Raw genomic sequence first — 17,157 nt, forward strand, 5'->3', positions numbered from 1 at the left:
CAACAGAGGCGTCAGCCAAACAGCAAATGTGGTCAGCTGCCCGGGCACATGACCAGGCAGGACTGTACTGAGAATGTAGGAAATGACCATTCTCAAATTGCCCACTGTGGATTGGGTACAGGGACTTCTCGCAAATCCCCACAGCCCTTTTGCAGGGGGAGGCTGTCATCTCTTGCTCACGATGAGGAAACTGAGGTTCTGAGGGGCCCCCTGACCACAAGTCACACAGCTGATAAGTGGCAGAGCTGGGTGTCTCAAGTAAGAGGCAATATATATATACACACACACACACACACACATACATATAATTCTGAGTTTTCAAATGGGGGCAGTTTTGCTCCCCAGGGGACATATGGCAGTACCTACAGACATTTTTAGTTGTCACAATGTGTGGGGTGGGCTACTGGCACCTAGTGGGCAGAGACCAGGGATGCCACTCAATATCCTCCAGTGCACAGCACAGCCCCCACACCAAGACCCGGACATAGAACTGCAGGTGAGAAATCTGATAGACTGAAACTATCACCCCAGCCTTCGAATCTAGAATCTGCCATTTAGGGACTGGATAATCCCGGGAACGTCACTTCAATACTCTGTGCCCGTCAGTTCCTTCATAGGATGGAAACATTAATAGCATCTGCTGGAGCCCATTAGGCAAGGGCCCTGGCATTAGCCAGCCCTTAAATCTCTTACCCTCTCTTTTCTTCTGAAACCAGGGATCCTAACAGCCGCCCTGACTGCTGAGAGTTGGTTTTGAGCCAGGCGATGCTGTAGTTAGTATTAGTGCCAGGCAAGAAAGGACATTGTGCAGCCCATTAAAGGCTCGTAACTTAGGACTTATCTTGCAGACAACACAAAACTAGACTCCGGCCGGGCGTGGTGGCTCACGCCTGTAATCCTAGCACTTTGGGAGGCCGAAGTGGGCGGATTGCTCCAGGTCAGGAGTTCGAAACCAGCCTGAGCGAGACCCCGTCTCTACCAAAAATAGAAATAAAATTAATTGACCAACTAAAAATATGTATACAAAAAATTAGCCAGGCATGGTGGCGCATGCCTGTAGTCCCAGCTACTCGGGAGGCTGAGGCAGTAGGATCGCTGAGCCCCGGAGATTGAGGTTGCTGTGAGCCAGTCTGACGCCACGGCACTCACTCTAGCCTGGGCAACAAAGTGAGACTCTGTCTCAAAAAAAAAAAAAAAAAAAAAAAAAACTAGACTCCAAGATAAATGGGCCCTTGGAAATTTTCCAGGCCACCCACCCCCCTCAAAACATCCTGGGATGACCACTTTGGCTAGGCCAGGGGTGGCCCATGGACCAAACCCAGTCTGCCATCTGTGTCGTTACCTCCCACAAGGTAAGAATGGTTTAAACATTTTTTAAGTGGGAAAAAAAAAAAAAGAATCAAAGGAATTTTGTTTTGCGACACACGAAAATGATATGACATTCAGATTTCACTGTCCATAACTAATGTTTAATCAGAACATAGCCAGGGCTGGGCGTGGTGGCTCACGCCTGTAATCCTAGCACCCTGGGAGGCCAAGGCAGGCGGATTGCTCGAGATCAGGAGTTCGAAACCAGCCTGAGCAAGAGCAAGACCCCATCTCTACTATAAATAGAAAGAAATTAATTGGCCAACTAATATATACAGAAAAAATTAGCCGGGCGTGGTGGTGCATGCCTGTAGTCCCAGCTACTCGGGAGGCTGAGGCAGTAGGATCACTTGAGCCCAGGAGTTTGAGGTTGCTGTGAGCTAGGCTGATGCCACGGCACTCACTCTAGCCTGGGCAACAAAGCAAGACTCTGTCTCCAAAAAAAAAAAAAGAAGAATACAGCCAGGCCTGTTCAATTACATATTCATAGCAATGGTTACTGGTGCAGGAAACAGAAGAGGTGAATAGTTATAAGAGAGACCATATGGCCACAAAGCCAAAAAATATTTACTGCCTGGCCCTTTACAACAATTTGCTGGCCCTGAGCTAGGCAGGGGGTTTCAACCCTGTCATGAGGAGCTTTAAAAGAATCTGATGTCTGGGCTTCACCCTGGATTAATTAATCGGCATCTACATTTTTCAAACGGTACCCATCCCGCAACCAGGAATTCTAATGTGCAACCAAGAGCAAGAACCACCGATAGATGTACAGCCAAAATGTCAATGCAAACAACATTCCTGAGCAGAATTCTCAGGGCAGTGAAGTCACTCATAATGGGGGATTGTGGACCTCACTAAACACCCGATTCTGGCCGGGCATGCTGGCTCACACCTACAATCCCAACATGTTGGGAAGCAGTGGCAGGAAGATTGCTTGAGGCCAGCAGTTTAGGGTCACAGTGAGCTGTGATCACATCACTGCTCTCTAGGCTAGACAACGGAGCGAGACCTCGTCTCTAAAACAAAAGCCCAAATTCTTCTGCCTTCCATGCCCAATTGTATTTCAAACCTTTCTTCTCCACTCTGATCCATATTAATTTCTCCATTCTCTGAACTTTGACCCCCTGCACATGCCAAGGAAAATCAGTCATCATTTGAGACTTTGGCTACATATGAGTTCTGGCTCCGTAGATGGTTCAGGCCCTCAGGACAGAACCCTAAATGCCTCTTGACTCCGGAGTGCTCTTTTGCAACTTAACCCTGGCTTCGCTGTTATCAGCTAGTGCAAATGTGTGTGCCGAGGCGGGCAGCATTCAAGACCTCCCGAGTACAGTTGCAATAACTCTAGCAAGGCCTATGAGGATTAACCCCTTTAACAGATGAAGAAACTGAGGTTTCAAGGCTTGATGTCACTTGCTCAAGGGGCTCAAGGGCACACAGCTCAGTGGTGGAGGTGGGTTGTCTAACTCCATCTTTTTAGCAACTCTAAGAGAGGAATGATATGGTCAGCCAATAAAATTTACCCATGTTGTTATAAATAGGGGAATCCCATGTCCTGGACTTGCTAGGTCAATTCAAAATGGTTGTGAGTTTATTGTTTTAGATTAAAGTGATTTATGAAATCTATTTATGTGGCACTTAAGTGTACAGTTAAACCTTGCCAGGCACAGTGGTATGTGTCTGTAGTCCCAGCTACCGGGGAGGCTGAGGAAGGAGGATTGCTTGAGCCCAGGAGTTTGAGGCTGCAGTGAGTTATGTTCGTGCCTGTGAATAGCCACTGCCCTCCAGCAGCCTGGGCAACATTGAAATAAACATTAAAAAAAAGATTGATATGTTAATCTTTTTGTGTAAGTAGCTTAACAGATCCAAAAAATATATACACTTTGCAGACCACATGGCCTGATTTGTGGACGCTATGACTTGAGTGTTTATGCCAGAGGAGTTGGGATTAGGGTCCCAAGTGTGTAATAAATGTGACTGCTGTGCTTCACCTGTATACGCCAGAAAGACTGTGACCCCAAAGTCTGGTCCCTTTGCTCAGACACAGCCATGGGCATGTCACAGAGGGTCCCCTTAAAGACACTGTTAGTCTGCTCTGCAGAAGGAGCAAAGAACTGGAAGGCCGGCCTCCCTCCTGGCCAGCTGCCTGCAGGGCTGGGCCACATCTCTGGCCTTCTCCGAACCTCCCATTGTGGAGCTAAACAACCTCTAAGGCCCTTCCGGCTCCAAGAGCCCTCGCTTCCCTGGCCTGGCCATGAGTCACAGGAACTAGTTCCACAGCCATGTCCTTTAGTCTTCTGACTCTGCCAACATTAGCAGGGGCCTCTCAGTTTGGAAGGAGTCTACTCAAGCAGGTTGTGCTCTCCAAGCAGTAGAAACTGGCTGCCTACGTAGTGCACCCTTTGGAGGATGACCACCTTGGTTCGAACCCCATTCTGCCCTCACTGGTGCTGAAGGCCTCAGTTTCCTCGTCTGTAAAATGGGGATGACAGCACCCCTGGTGGTGCTGCAAAGATGGCATGAGATTGCACCTGGAAGGCACTAAGACTGGCAAAACTGAAAGCAGCCCATGAATGGTAGCAGCTATTGCTGTTGCACTCATCGGCCTTAAATTGGAATTACGGAGAAGACATCGAGCTTCCCTGCTGGATCAGGAGTTCCTGGAGGGCACAGACCATGTTTCCCAAACACTTTTGTGTTCCTTCCTGCTCCCAGATGCAGGCCTTATTCATGGGAAGTGTGCAAGGAACGTTTGTGGACCAGATAAACATATCCTAAGAAAATAAATGATGGAGGCAGAGATTCAGCTGCAAGAATGTTCCTCATCTTGCTGTTTATAACAGCAAAAAAGGAAAAGCAGCCTGAATATCCACTACTTACAGAAGATTACTTACACATTTTTAAAGTGCACCTATGTAAAGGAAAGCTACAGACCCAGTAAAAAGCATGTTGTAGAAGAACGTTGGCAAACATTTTCTGCCAAGAGCCAGACAGTAAATCATTTAGGGTTCACAGGCCAGTCTCCAACCCACTACTCCCCTCTGCCAATGAAGCACACAAACAGTGACAGACTAAAAATAAACGAATGACCGCGGCTGCATCCCAATAAAACTTTATTTGTGGACGCTAAAATGTGAATTTCATGTAATTTTCACATGTCACAATATAGTATTCCTCTTTGGATTTTGTCAGCCCTTTAAACAGACAGAAACCATCTTTGCTCTCAGGCCATATAAAAACAGGAAGCAGGGTCATAGTTTACTGAGCCACAAAATAGAATACCTAATGTCGAGTGAAAAAGTGAGTTACAATACAACATGTTCTGCAAGATTCAAGTCTACAAAACGTATCTGCACCGAGAAAAAGACTGTAAGGATCTACAACTACTGTTACCAAAGATCACATGGGATGGAATTACAGGCGATTTTTGTTCCTTCTTTTTGCTTATCTACATTTGTCTGAATTTCTAACAACAGACATAGCATCGCTTTGACAATTTTTTTAAAAGTGCAATAAAATGAAAAAAAGTAATGAAACAAAATCAAGTAGGCGGAGCAAAGCAGCACTCAGACACAAAGATGCCTACACTAATCTGCACACAAAACGACCCTAAATGCGATGCCTGCTCAAGTTCATGTGGATTGGCTCCAAGCATCAGCTTCAGAGAGACCTGTCTCCCACGACCTTCACCTTTCCCGAGGTCAAGGAGAGCAAGAGGGGGAAATGGGCATTTATTGAAACCTTAGAATCCGTACCCCCATAATATGCCGAAAGAAAAAAAAAAAAAAGGAGAGCGAGAAAGCGAAAGGGTGGCCCCCGCCAAAGGCTCAATCTTAAGGCACATGTGTGCTCCGGGGAGCCCTTCTCCGAACAACGTCACTGCCAAGGCCAGCCAGTGTTTTCAAGGGCTCCATCTCCCCAGCGGCCAAAGTTAAGCCTGCATCTCTTTGGGTGGGGCTGGGGAAAGTGGGCATGCTAAAAGGACGCACAGCTTGACCTCTGGGTAGGAGAGGGAGGACTCCCTAAGTTGGTAAAAGATAACGGTTATTAAAATTGTAAGCTTACTTACGTTACGTGGTGATCAGAGAAACAGACCTTGCACTTGGCAGGACTCATGTTGACCGCCCCGCCGGCCCACCCCACCTCCCTGACACACACCCGGGGCGGCGGGGCCCAGCCGGGCATCCAGGTCGTCACTGGGAGGCAGAGGCTCTGTCCTGGAGCGCCTCGGGCGGGGCTCTGCGGAGGCCGGAGGGCGCCCAACTTCGCGCCGCGCTTGCCCCATCCCGAAGTGCGCCCAGCACGCAAGGGTCGGTGCAGACGCGCCCGCCCCGGCCCCGCCCCGGCCCCGCCCCTAACCCCGCCTCCCTGAGGCCCCGCTCCGTCCAGGCCCCGCCCCTGACTCCGCCTCCCATGCCCCGGCCCCGCCTCCCTGAGGCCCCGCCCGGCCCAGCCCCGGCCCTGACTCCGCCTCCCTGAGGCCCCGCCCGGCCCAGCCCCGGCCCTGACTCCGCCTCCCATGCCCCGGCCCCGCCTCCCTGAGCTCCCGCCCGGCCCCGGCCCCTGCCCTGACTCCGCCTCCCATGCCCCGGCCCCGCCTCCCTGAGGCCCCGCCCGGCCCGGCCCAGCCCCGGCCCTGACTCCGCCTCCCATGCCCCGGCCCCGCCTCCCTGAGGCCCCGCCCGGCCCAGCCCCGGCCCTGACTCCGCCTCCCATGCCCCGGCCCCGCCTCCCTGAGCTCCCGCCCGGCCCCGGCCCCTGCCCCGCCCCTCCGCCGACCGTGGCCCCGCCCCTGCCCCGCCTCCCGCGTCCCGGCCCCGCCCCATGGCCCCGCCCCCGGACCAGCCCCCGGACCCCGCCCCCGGACCAGCCACGCGCGGACCGCGGCTGACCTTGGGCGCCAGGTGGAAAACGCCTCTTCCTGCCTTGGCCCCGGCTCCCCCGGCGGTACAGCGTCCTAGCGTGGCGTGGCGTGCCCTGCAATGGGCAGCGGCTGATGTGCTTGGACACACGCGGTGGGGAAGTGGGCAAAACGCGGGAAGTTTAAAGTGGGAGTCAGAGGTCACCACTCTGCCTGCTTAAAAAAAAAAAAACCGCCCCTCGTTACCAAGTCGACTCTCGGCTTCCGTTGCACGGCGGGTTGCTCCGGCCGCCCAGGTGAGCTTCCAGCCCGCACCTGGAGCCACCTGGCCCCGCCAAAGCGAGCCACGGGGAGCCGGCGCCTGCTGTGACCCTGCTGGGCTCCCGACGCGGGCGTTCACCCCTTCGTGCACGCGTCCCCCGAATCCGCGGCGACCTTCCCGCTTTTATCCCGTCATACAGATGAGGAAACGGTGGCCCAGAGACGCGCGTCCCCCACAGGGCCAGAGCCACGACTCGAACCCGGACAAACTGATTCCAGTTGGAATGAATGAATGAAGGAATGCTTCTTCGAGTAGTATTATAATAGATACGAAAGATCCAAGACACTGCCTCGAAAATACTGCAGTAATAATAAATGTAACTATGTTCATAGCAAACAAGCAAAAAACAATGCAAATATTGGCAAATAAATTCCCTGCACTGCAGGGAAACACCTCTAGACGGCGCCAGCGACTCGGCTACGGTGTGACCGGTGCCTGCCCCACCGACTCCAGGTGTTTGACCAACCCTGCCTGAGGGTGCGCTTAGCAGTGCTCCAAATATACAGTCAGTAACAATTCAACAACAGGTTAAAAGAACAAAACAAAAAACGTATGAACAAAATTCTCAGCTCAAGAGTTTCTAGGAAGTTCTTCACAGCCTTGTCTTCACCTCCTCCAAAAAAGAAACCCACGTGAGGCTGATTTTTTGTTTGCTTGTTTTAGTTTCCAACGCAAACTAGAAAGTATTCATCCTCCAAATGACCCAAATTTAAATGTAACTACCTCAAATTAGGGAAAGCAATGAAAAGCAGGAAATGAAGATATTTCCAAAAGCTCCTTCCCTGCCCAGAGTCAGTTAGGATAGAGCGGAAAAGCAGCACTCGTTAGTGTCCTCGTGCATTGCTCTAGATTTTTATTGTCTATTGCAGAAAACCCCACACTCCTCAAACAGTGTGTGTGGATGTTTTAACTTCTCAGCTAAAGGCAGCCTGAGTGCGAGACAGCCTACGCTGTTACCCAGGGGCTTGAGAAAGGAATGTCACTTAGATGTGCTGGCTCTGTGTTTCATCAGAATGATCCTGACTTGGATTTTTCTTTCCCTGCATGATTAGGGAATAGAAGATGGGAAGTAAATAACACACCTATGCACAACGGCACCTTTATACAAGCACCAGCAGTTGCGCTTTCTGATGAAACAGTTTAAACGTGGCTGTAGTTGCCATCTCATGCCTTAAGCACTTCCTCTCAGACTTAGCAGAGGCTAAATTTAACCGCTGGTACTGCGGAGGGCAAACTCGGGCCAATGGCTATATGCACACAAAATCAATAGGAAAACTCGAATGCAGGTGGAAAGAGTCTGTAGCAAGCGGCCTTGGACTTGTCTTTACCCTCCAGCATGACTTCGGGCAAATCCCTTCTCTCCGCTGCATCTATAAAATCATCCACATCTACTTGCCTTTATCAAAAGCATAGCCAAATAAAATAATCCCTTTCAAAAGAGGATGGGGGAAATATCACATGTAGTATAGAGCAGCAGTGGATGATTTTTCTAACACAGAGTAAGTCACGCTGAGGAAGGAGGTGGGAGTAAGGGTGGTTAGTTACTCTGTACCCTGTATTCATTTCGTAGTCACACCTCCCCAGAAGCCTCAATATCCATTCCACAGACAGAACAACTCAAAGACAGGGATCCTCTTTCTCCCAAGCTCCCAGAAAACATTTTTAGGAGCTAAAGAGATTGGAAAATGGGGTTTCTGCCAGCCCCCTCCCAAATCAATAAATGAATAAGCAAATGAAAACATTAGAGAAAGTTCCTTGACATTGCATTCTGAGACACAGAGAAATATTTATAGACAATTTAAAGTTTCCTGACCTGCCAGCTACCAGGAGCCCAGGAGAAGGGGCGTGGATGGGGAGGAGGAACAGGGAGATTCTGGGAGCCTACCCAGGGTGCTGTCTGGGAAAGAGCGGTGGCACCAGGTCCCTGAAGTCAGTTTGCTTTCCTGCTGTGTCTTCTCCTGCCTTTACCTGCAGGACCCCCTCCCCGACACCCAGACCCCACAGAGCCTCATTGGTCTTCCCAGGCCCCGAGGTCTGTGTTGCTAAACCTCTCTTACCACGACGATCCCAACGTGAGCAGTGGCAGGGAGGAAGGATCCGGCCCCTGTGTGCCGCCTTGGACTTTATCCTTTTATCGGGGACACTTCACCTGCCTTTTCAATCCTCTTCCTCCTCCCTCCTCGGACAGAGGGTGCTACACCTTCAAAGTGTTAAGCCCAGCCGGGGCTTGGGAATGGCCATGACCATGGGCGAGCACTTTGGAAGAAGCCCACCCACTTCACTGATGGCAACCGAACCACGTGTGGGCTGTCCTCTCCTGGCACCTGCTCCCACTCGATCCCAGCAATGCTCCGAGGTAGGCGCCCGTATCACCCAGCTTCAGCAGAGCGGAAATTGTAGCTCAGAGAGATAACAAGACAGGGCTGAACCCAGATCTGACCGCGGGTCCTGGGCTCTTGCTATGACACTTGAATCTAATGGCAACGGTTACGCTCTGGATGCTGCTTTAAGTGTTGTGTTCAGAGTAACTCAATTAAAACTCAAAGTTTTAATTGGCAACTCGAAAGAGTAAGCCTGATCCCAGCCCAACGAAGGAGGCAACACGATGACCTCCCAGCAGAGGACTCTGAGGTGCAGAAGGTCACCCAACTTAGCTCCAAGTTGCACGACAGCTAAGTGGAGGCGTCGGCATGCCAGTCTCCTGGCTCTCTACAAATGATGGGAAATGCTCTGGCCTCCCAGAGGGCAGAGGCCGGGGTCCCCCATCTGTGCACCCCGAGAGCCAACTGCAGTGCCTGGCACCCGGCAAGGCTACAGAAAGTGCTCCTGAGCCGATGAATGGACGGGCCAAACCTCAGCTCCTCTACTTGACCATTTCATCCCTTAAGGTGTCCTCGGTCTTGCCTAGACCCCAGACAACCTGCGGTGATTTACCGAGGAGAAAAAGGTTCTAAATTAACAAACTTTCCTCCCGTTTTCCAGCTACTAGATTCCTTTATCTCCCAGCCCCCTCCCCTGCTGCCCACCCCTCCCCACACAAAGGAACAAAGCCACAGACTGTTAGAGCCATAAAGGACCTCAGAGCTCTCAGTCCAGCCCCCAAGAAGGTAGGTGATGTCCCCAAGCTCACACAGCTTAAAGGTTGCCTGATAAATTGCCCCTGTATCCTGATCCTTCATGCTCATGGAACGGACACATCAGGAGGATGGAGCCCCAGCCCCCTAAGCCCCTGGGGGAGGGGGAGGCAGCAATGCCAACACTGGCAGCTGGAACACCGAAGTCTGATCCCTGTCTGCTGAGGGTCTGGGTTCGAATGGTGCTCTGGACGCAGGGTTATCTTGTTGGGAGACCTTGAACCTCTCTGGGCTTCAGCTTCTTACCTAGGAAGTGATATGATTGGTTCACTCTTCCCCCTAATATTTCTGGTTTACGATTAGACAGTGTTAAAATGTGTTATAAAAATGATAATTAGGCCGGGCGCTGTGGCTCACGCCTGTAATCCTAGCTCTTGGGAGGCCGAGGCGGGCGGATTGCTCAAGGTCAGGAGTTCAAAACCAGCCTGAGCAAGAGCGAGACCCCGTCTCTACTATAAATAGAAAGAAATTAATTGGCCAACTAATATATATAGAAAAAATTAGCCGGGCATGGTGGCGCATGCCTGTAGTCCCAGCTACCTGGGAGGCTGAGGCAGAAGGATCACTCCAGCCCAGGAGTTTGAGGTTGCTGTGAGCTAGGCTGATGCCACGGCACTCACTCTAGCCTGGGCAACAAAGTGAGACTCTGTCTCAAAAAAAAAAAAAAAAAAAAAAAAAAATGATAATTAGAGCAGAGAGTTAGAAAATGCCTAAGAAAAATTAAATCACTCATAATCGCACTGCATAAAAACAATTGTTCACTATTTGGAGACACTCCTTACACCGTCTCTAGACACAAACACACTCTCACACGTGCACATATATTTATTAACCACATTTATTACTCAGAAGCACTTTTTGTGCTCACTACCAGGGACTACACTAAGTGTGTTTCACACACTCTACAGTCTCCACCATCCCTAATCTGAAATTCCCAGGACCTGATGTGCATTGGAACTTGGGAATTTATTTTTTTAGGAAGGTAAAACTTTATGTTTCACATTATCACATTTACGTTTCAGCAGCCAAGGCATGAATATTCATACAAAATGGGATAAATAGTGACTAGAAGTAACTTTGCACCAATTCAGGACAGGCTTTGCTGCTAAACGAGTTTGCCACCAATTTAAGAACTTCAGCGTCCTAACTTTTAAGTTTCAGGACTGCAGCTGAAACCTGAGTGATCCTGGACCTGTCCCATCCCTTTCGATCCACGTGTGCACCCCATAGTACCATACATGGTACGGCACATGGTACCCGTTAGGGAACAAGCTAGGAGGAGGGGTGGCTTTGAACCTGGGTATCAGACCCCAGGCCCACTGTATAACTGACATTGCTGCTGCTCGTTCAACAGAATAGGATCACACTGAATGACAACCTTTTGTCACCTTCATTTCAGAGCATGGGAGCAACTATTTTGCCACATTATGTAATGCTCTCATCAGCTGCATTCCCAAGTCCAAGGAAAGGCTAAGCCCCACCCCCCGCCCTGAGATAAACCCAAAGATGGGAGGATATAGGAGGAGAGACGTGAACACGTAGCACAAAGGCATGGGACCTGTATTCTTAGCCAGCCCTTGTCAAGTGGAAAAAGGAGAGAAAGGGTGAGTTTCCATAACCATGTTAAAGACAGAAGAAAAATTTAGAATTGGGGTTTAACCCTACAACTAGTTTACAAAGTCACAAGATACATGCAAAAAGGATTCTATGAAAACAAAAGTTTACTGCTCACAAAGAGCAACCACTAGAAACGCTTATTCATTCAGTCATTCACCCATTCATTCATTCATTCATTCATGCATCCATCCACTCCCACACTCGTTCATGGAATGCTTTGCACACCCCCAAAGTGCGGAATTCTGTCCTTGCAAGCGTGTGTTGCTCGTTTCATTCATGCATTTGGTACACATTCATTCAAAGTCGAGCGTGAGGCAGCACTAGGCTAGGCAGGTGGACAAGCAGAGAGCACTGTGCCTACGGCCCTGCCTCACGGAGCCTGCCGTTCAGCGCAGCGAATAACCCAGTAGAGAAGTAAGGAAATAAAAGACATGATCTCAAAGAGTGATTCAATGTTGTGAAGGCAATAAATCAGAGTGATTGGCTAAAGACCCTGGAGGTGGGACAGGAACAGGGAAGGCCCTTGGAGGAAGTGACTTTGATGGGCAAAGAGCTAGGAGTGGAGGCAGGACCAGCTACAGAATTCGCAGGGCCCAGTGCAAAATGCAAATGCAGAGCCCCTTGCTGAAAAATTGTTAGGATTTCAAGCCGCCAACAGCAGAGCATCAAACCAAGCATGAGGTCCCCTCCCAGCACAAGGCACGCCTGTGAAGCCGGCCCTAGTGGGAGGTCTGGGGTGCAGGGTAGGGAGGAAGAACATTCTAGTTCACAGGGAGCAGCAAGTACAAAGGTCTAGAACAGGGACCCAGTTGTGAAAGTCCTGGGATGGGGAGGACACTGCAAGAAGGAGAAGGCCCCTTTGAAGCGGGCTTCAAAAAGAGCTTCCTCCCAAACACAGGCTTAAACGCGAGCATGTTCCGTCCACGCCTCCCCACGTTTCCAGGGAGCGGGCTGGCAGGAAGAGGCCAGTGTGGGAGGTGGCCTTCCTGGGCAGAGCAGAGGCGAGGGGGCTCCCTGGGGAAACCACAGAAGGCAGGGCAGATCCACGAACACGAGCCACTGCTTTGCTGTGGTTTGCACGTGACAGCAGAGCCCTGGAATAAGTACCCCAGGCTGCTTCTCCCGGGCCTGAGTTTTCCATCTTGGAAATGGAGAGAGCACTGGATCAGGTCTGGAAGGGCTAGCCCAAACCCTTAGTCCCTGCTTCCGTTTTGCAGAAACTGGGCCTCAGTAAGTTAGGAGATTTGCCTGAGAGTACAAGGGTACAAACTATTTAGCAGCATCTCAAGAAAACAGTAACAATTTTAAAAGGAAGCTTCCTGGATTCAAGTAATAGGAAGTTTTGTTTGTTTGTTTTTTAGAGATAGCATCTTACTCTGTTGCCCAGGCTGGAGAACAGTGGTATGGCCATAGCTCACTGCAACATCCAGCTCCTGAGCTCTAGGGATCTTCTTGCCTCAACCTCCCGAGTAGCTGGGACTACGGGTATGCACCACTACATCTGGCTAATTTTTAAAAAAATTCTTTTAGAGATGGGGTCTTGCTATGTTGCCTCGGCTGATCTCAAAGTCCTGGCCTCAAGCGATCCTCCTGCCTCAGCCTCCCACAGTGCTGGGACTATAGGCGAGAGCCACCACTCCTGGCCATAACAAGGACCCTTGTTCACTATATCTGCCTTCCTGGATCCGGCTTCATTTGCTCAACCCTCCAGCTGGCGTAGGTAGTCACCGGCCGGCCTGCCCACACCACTGTTAAATAAAGTGCACAGGAGGCTGTGGTTTTGGACTGAGCTCCTCTACAAGGCCCCAACAGACCAAACCAAAATGGATCATTCGTGTCAAGTGCCACGTGATCAAACTGAACTTTGAAACGGGCCAGTTTTCCAAAAGAACAGGAGATTCACAGCGGCCAATCAGAAGGGGGCCAGTTTACCTGAGCTGGCATGATAAGGAAGTCCCTTCTGTTTTAACCGCACAGGGAAAGTCACTTTGAAACGATGAATCTGCTCTCTGTCCCTTGTTCCCTCTTTCTTCAGGCCTGCTCTGTCTCCAAAGCCAAGCTCCTCTGCCCAACTCCTTGGATCAGCCGTTCCGTTTTATAGAACGAGGTGCTGCCTGATTCTTGGAATCACTCATAAAAGCCAATTAGGCCGTTAAACTAAATTCGTTGTGTTTTTCGTCTTCCGACACCGCCCTCTATGGCCCGCACCCCAAAGCTACCTGAGTGTTGACCTGTGGACCCCAGGGAAGAGGCCATGTACCAGAAAAGGCCCAGCAGGTGCCCCGCATTCCACAGACAGGGGGCTGGAGGCTCAGAGGGGAGAAGGGACCGACCCGAGGTCACATGGGACCCCAGTCCTCCCTGCGACAACCCCTCAATGTCCATTCATCTCTACATTTTTTACCTCTTGCTGATAAAAACCAGGATCCCTCTATCCTTCCTGCCAGTCTTTTGCTAGGACAAGGGAAGAATAAAAGATTCAGGCCGGGCGAGGTGGCTCACGCCTGTAATCCTAGCTCTCTGGGAGGCCGAGGCGGGCAGATTGCTCAAGGTCAGGAGTTCAAAACCAGCCTGAGCAAGAGCAAGACCCCGTCTCTACTATAAATAGAAAGAAATTAATTGGCCAACTGATATATATATAAAATTAGCCGGGCATGGTGGCACATGCCTGTAGTCCCAGCTACTCAGGAGGCTGAGGCAGTAGGATCGCTTGAGCCCAGGAGTTTGAGGTTGCTGTGAGCTAGACTGACGCCACGGCACTCACTCTAGCCTGGACAACAAAGCAAGACTCTGTCTCAAAAAAAAAAAAAAAAAAAAAAAAAAAGAATAAAAGATTCACCTATAATGCTAGGTTTTAGTGCAATGGAGATACAAACACAGGACATTCACTCAATGTCTTGGCTTTATTTCCTCTATAAGAGATAGTTAAGCATCTTTTGCCTTTAGAAATGTACCAGCTCAGAAAAGCAGTGGTTTAAGCACAAACCTGAAAGGCCCCTCCAAAACCGTGGGGGGAAAATGGTAGGTGGAACATTAGGAGACTTCCCCCTCTTCCATCGTAACCTACCATTTATGGATGCTTTATTCTTTTGCCCTGAGAAATATTAGTTCATTTAATCTGTTTTTTTTTTTTGGGGGGGGGGGCAACAGAGCAAGACTCTGTTGACAGCGCCCACAGTGGCCGCTGTGAATCTCCTGTTCTTTTGGAAAACTGGCCCGTTTCAAAGTTCAGTTTGATCACGTGGCACTTGACACGAATGATCCATTTTGGTTTGGTCTGTTGGGGCCTTGTAGAGGAGCTCAGTCCAAAACCACAGCCTCCTGTGCACTTTATTTAACAGTGGTGTGGGCAGGCCGGCCGGTGACTACCTACGCCAGCTGGAGGGTTGAGCAAATGAAGCCGGATCCAGGAAGGCAGATATAGTGAACAAGGGTCCTTGTTACGGCCAGGAGTGGTGGCTCTTGCCTATAGTCCCAGCACTGTGGGAGGCTGAGACAGGAGGATCGCTGTCAGCGCATGTTGACAGGCATGCGCCACCATATCTTTGGTTCAGATGGGGTCTCGCTCTTGCTCAAGCTGGTCTTGAACTCCTGACCTCAAACGATCTGCCCACCTCCGCCTCCCAGAGTGCTAGGATTATAGGCGTGAAGCCACTACATCCGGCAGTTCATTTAATCTGGGAATCCAAGACTCAGGAAATAAAAATAACAATGACGATGCGGCCGGGTGCGGTGGCTCACACCTGTAATCCTAGCACTCTGGGAGGCCGAGGTGGGCGGATCCTTTGAGCTCAGGAGTTCAAGACCAGCCTAAGCAAAAGCATCTCTATCTCTACTAAAAATAGAAAGAAATTAGCTGGACAACTAAAAATATATAGAAAAAATTAGCCGGGCATGGTGGCGCATGCCTTTAGTCCCAGCTACTCAGGAGGCTGAGGCAGGAGGATTGCTTGAGCCCAGGAGTTTGAGGTTGCTGTGAGCTAGGCTGACGCCATGGCACTCTAGCCCGGGCAAGAGTGAGACTCTGTCTCAAAAAAATAAAAATAAAAAAAAAATAATGATGATGCTATTATTTTGTCAAGTCTGTTGGTTTGATAAGTTCTTAATTAGCACCAGTGGAAATGAGTCACACAGTTGGTTCCTTCTTACCCATTAGGTTTGGATCTACACTGTTCGATACAGTAACTACCAACTGCCAACCAGATGAGGCTATTTAAGTTTTAAATTAATTAAAATTTAAATTTAAAACTCAGTTCTGGGCCAGTCCCAGTGGCTCGCACCAGTATCCCAGCATTTTGGGAGGCTGAGGTGGGAGGATCACTCGAGGCCAGGAGTTTAAGACCAGCGAAACACATCGAGACCACCTCTCTACAAAAAAAAAAAATTTCTTTTTAATTACATGGTGACATGTGCTTATAGTCCTAGCTACTTGAGAGGCTGAGATGGGAGGATCCCTTGAGCCCAGGAGTTCGAGGCTGCAGTGAGCTATAATCACGCCACTGCACTCCAGCCTGGGAGACAGAACAAGAACCTAGCTCTTAAAACAAAACAAAACAAAACTCAGTCCCACAGCTCAACTGTCACGTGTGACTCATGGCTGCCATATTAGGCAGTGCAGTTCTAGAACATTCCACTCTAAGGATTCCATCATGGTGCAACGTTCTGTTAGATCCTGCTGGTCTAGCTTGAAAGTTGCCTCTTTTGAGAGCTCTTCCCTGACTTGACCACATCTTTCTAAAATAGATCCACCCTTCGTATTTTCCCTCTTTATCCTGCTTCCTTCCTGGCATTGGACACACTCGGAAACAATCGTAAGTTGTTTCCCTGTTTATCTGTACATTTCTCATCGCCCTGCTAGGATGTAGGCTCCCTGAGAGCCCAGCCATACCCATCTTGTTTCCTCCCGGAGCTGTCGTGATAAATGTATCTCCTCGTCCCTGCCACCTACACAGGTGCCTGCAAAACTGCCCCCCACCACAAACGCTTCTCACATAAGCTCTGAGATTTGTCTCCCACTGGATAGGAGACGTGGACTGCTTTCCGCTAGTTCCTGCAGAGATTGCCACACCGAGGGAAAGAACGGAATTTGGAGCAGAAAGAATGTTGGAGCTGACCCCGCAGAGCACGTAGGACTTTTCATAGGTTTTGCCGGCCGACAGGCCTGGCCTTGGAACTTGGCACCCCTGCTTCCTAGCTGGGAATCTTGGGAAAGAAACACCACCTCTCTGAGCCTCAGTTTTCTCATCTATAAAATGGAGATCTACCACCAGCCTTGTTATAAGGGATAAATGGATAATTTATACAAACTGTAGGTAGAAGGAGGGTGGAGCAGCTCGCGTGTTGGGTGACAGGGGTGTGGGTGGGCAAAGGAGAGGCCCAGGAAAGGAGCTGGGAGGAATCCACTGCTTATGAAGCACCTGTTGTATACCAAACTCTACATAGCTTACAAACACGATCGCATCTAATCCCTTCCATATTTCGCAGAGGAGGGATTGAGGCTGGGAGAGGAGAAGGGCCATGTCCAAGGTCACGCAGCAAGCAGTCTTAAACACAACCCCTTCTGACTCCAAAGGATGTGCTCTTTGTACCAGACTCTGAAACTTTCTCTTCCTTTATCCTTTCTTGAAACTCAACATAGTCTTCCCCTAAAGATTGTTGATATAGAGAATACTTGCCTTTTCTTTTGTCTCTGTCTTCTACTTTTAGCAACCAGGGTTAAAATGAAGCTCACTACTAATGGAAGAACCCATCCAGATTTTTCTCATTGTGGTAAAGAGCACAAGAGATGCTTACAAGAATAGCCAATAAGGCCAGGTGCAGTGGCTCACGCCTGTAACCCTAACACTCTGGAAGGC

General features: G+C 49.9%; 1 protein-coding gene across 2 annotated transcripts in view; it reads right to left on the reverse strand.

Annotated features, from left to right (window-relative positions):
- The window catches only part of ACACB (acetyl-CoA carboxylase beta), a 105,780-nt gene that overhangs the window by 79,583 nt on the left and 9,040 nt on the right, over positions 1–17,157 (reverse strand). Inside the window, exon 1 of one of the 2 annotated variants that reach the window (XM_012756617.3) lies at positions 5,438–5,646. The exons of the other annotated variant lie outside the window; for it this stretch is intronic. Coding sequence (XP_012612071.2) covers positions 5,438–5,553 — 116 coding nt within the window. The 5' untranslated portion in view covers positions 5,554–5,646. Of the gene's footprint in view, positions 1–5,437; positions 5,647–17,157 lie in introns of those variants that run through there. 2 annotated transcript variants of the gene reach the window in all.

Source organism: Microcebus murinus, chromosome 22 (genome assembly GCF_040939455.1).
Source record: "Microcebus murinus isolate Inina chromosome 22, M.murinus_Inina_mat1.0, whole genome shotgun sequence".
NCBI lineage: Eukaryota > Metazoa > Chordata > Mammalia > Primates > Cheirogaleidae > Microcebus > Microcebus murinus.